We start from the raw sequence: 1834 nt of genomic DNA, 5'->3' as shown, positions 1-1834 counted from the left end.
GGCCTGGTTGGAAAAGTTATTTGCCTTGCGATTTGATGGTCTGGACTCTTGTGTAACTTTGGAGAAGCTGCAACTCATAGCAAAGTCTGATTTGAGATTGGAGAAAAAAATCATTTTTCTTTCCTTGTTGGAGGCTACCAAACCAATGAGGGATATGTATTTCATGCCTGTGGGGGATGTGGAGTATAGAGGGTGAGTTGTTCCTTTCATAAATAGACTTATTTTGCAGTGTTTGTATGTATTATAGAAGTGCCATAAGTCTTAATTGTGTGAATACATTGTTTTTCACTTGTGTAGATGGATTAATAGAGAGATATTTCTTGAGAAAGTAGAGACCCAGGCTTTGAAAGTTCTTGATGACTTGAGGGTTGTAACAACGATGGGCGTTCCTTTAGAGACACCAAAAGATTACACAATGCAACAGTACATGGAGGACATAAAATTAGAAGGAAGAAAGCATTTGTTCTTAGCTCTACGATCAAAGGATTCAAAGATTGAGAGTAAGGGAGGAAAGAAAGCATCTGGTCTCTCTGAGTTGGACATGGCCGCTCACAGGGTTGTCTACAGGTTGGTCCCTTTTAGTTTTAATGATGGTGCTTTTCTATTTGTTTTGTGAAGCTTATAACAACATTGAACTTGACAATCATTTTTATTTGTCTATATAGGAGGTCCAAATAATTAGTGATTGTTGATTTGTAGGTATCTTGCTCATTTGGCAAGAGAGAGAAAGATCTTAGAGATTCCAAATTTGTGCAAGAGTTGGGTGGAAATTGGTCATGCTGCTTGTATGTATCCTCCTGGCATGCACAATCACTCTCAATGGGAACTTGCAAATTGTCCTTGGTGGATAGACTTCCCCAAGGGACAAGTCTTGGTGCGTGAGAGAGACTTTCACAAGAAATATGCCTCATCTAAGGACATTGAAGAAAGTAAGGATAAAATGGGCGGAAGCTCTAGAAAAACAAAAACACAAGCACAAAAACAAGAACAAGCTCAAAAGAAAGGTAAGAAATATACATACATGTTGAGTTTCTAATGTTGTTTGTGATGAGGGTTTGGAATAGTATACTAATGTTATTCTTTCCTATCCATTTAGATGAGGAGCCATCTAGTCCACCAAGGCAAGATAAGGATCAAATGGAGCATGCAAGTAAGGTTCTAGTTTATTTTTGTTCTTGCTATCGGTGCTTCAAAAATTTCTTTGGTTGTGTTTGATATAAATTTTCCATGTAGGTTTACAATCTATCACAAAGTTAGTACAACATTATGTATTTCATAAGGCACAGTCACCGGATAGTCTATCGACTCGAGGTATCACTCCATTATATGCTTGTATGGTGGGTGATTACATAACCATGGGCATGGAATTTTCACAGTCCAAGAAAAATGAAAAGTATACTATTTTGCATGAGTTTTTCATGAATGTAGTTAGCCCTGATCGAGACTACATGCGGTTGGGTAAGAAGATTAAGTGGGCTGCGGATTTTATATTGGTTGACTTTCCCACTGGATTTCCACTTGATGAGAGAGAACCCATCCCAGTTTGGAACCTCTTATTAGAGGACCATGTGCATTATGGGCTTGCTGTTGCAGCAGCTTCATTATCAGATATAGTGGTTGGCTGGTAGTTATATGTCCTATGGTAGGTAAGGTTTAAAATCTAGCACTATTGTTGTTATATGTCCTCTATTCTCATTTTTCTTGTATGAGATAGTGTCATTTGATTGTAGGACACTGTATTTCGTGGATGGAGCGCTTTACATTTGTTCAAGGCTTGGAAGTTGTCAGACGTGTAGTCATTCATGATAAGCTTCATAGCTGGATTATAGCTATC

General features: G+C 38.2%; 1 protein-coding gene across 1 annotated transcript; it reads left to right on the top strand.

Annotated features, from left to right (window-relative positions):
• Positions 1 to 766: 766 nt before the first annotated feature.
• LOC147886304 (uncharacterized) lies at positions 767 to 1628 on the top strand. The gene is made up of 3 exons (XM_087395088.1): positions 767 to 1004; positions 1097 to 1150; positions 1429 to 1628. The coding sequence occupies exons 1-3, from the start codon at positions 788 to 790 to the stop codon at positions 1626 to 1628; spliced, it is 471 nt and encodes a 156-aa protein (XP_087251214.1). The 5' UTR covers positions 767 to 787.
• The last annotated feature ends 206 nt before the right edge of the window (positions 1629 to 1834 follow it).

This window comes from Dipteris shenzhenensis, chromosome 24 (genome assembly GCF_047967505.1).
Source record: "Dipteris shenzhenensis isolate YYH24624 ecotype China chromosome 24, Dip_SZ_1.0, whole genome shotgun sequence".
Taxonomy (NCBI): domain Eukaryota; kingdom Viridiplantae; phylum Streptophyta; class Polypodiopsida; order Gleicheniales; family Dipteridaceae; genus Dipteris; species Dipteris shenzhenensis.
Note: the sequence above shows the minus strand (reverse complement) of the source record. Positions and strands in the feature narration are given on the sequence as shown.

Bases quoted from the DNA above. Each gene is read 5' to 3' on its own strand.
- LOC147886304 (XM_087395088.1), top strand. From the start codon at position 788: ATGTATCCTCCTGGCATGCACAATCACTCTCAATGGGAACTTGCAAAT. The intron at 1,005-1,096 runs GTAAGAAATATA...CTATCCATTTAG, and splicing joins AGAACAAGCTCAAAAGAAAG to ATGAGGAGCCATCTAGTCCA. The intron at 1,151-1,428 runs GTAAGGTTCTAG...TCATGAATGTAG, and splicing joins GGATCAAATGGAGCATGCAA to TTAGCCCTGATCGAGACTAC.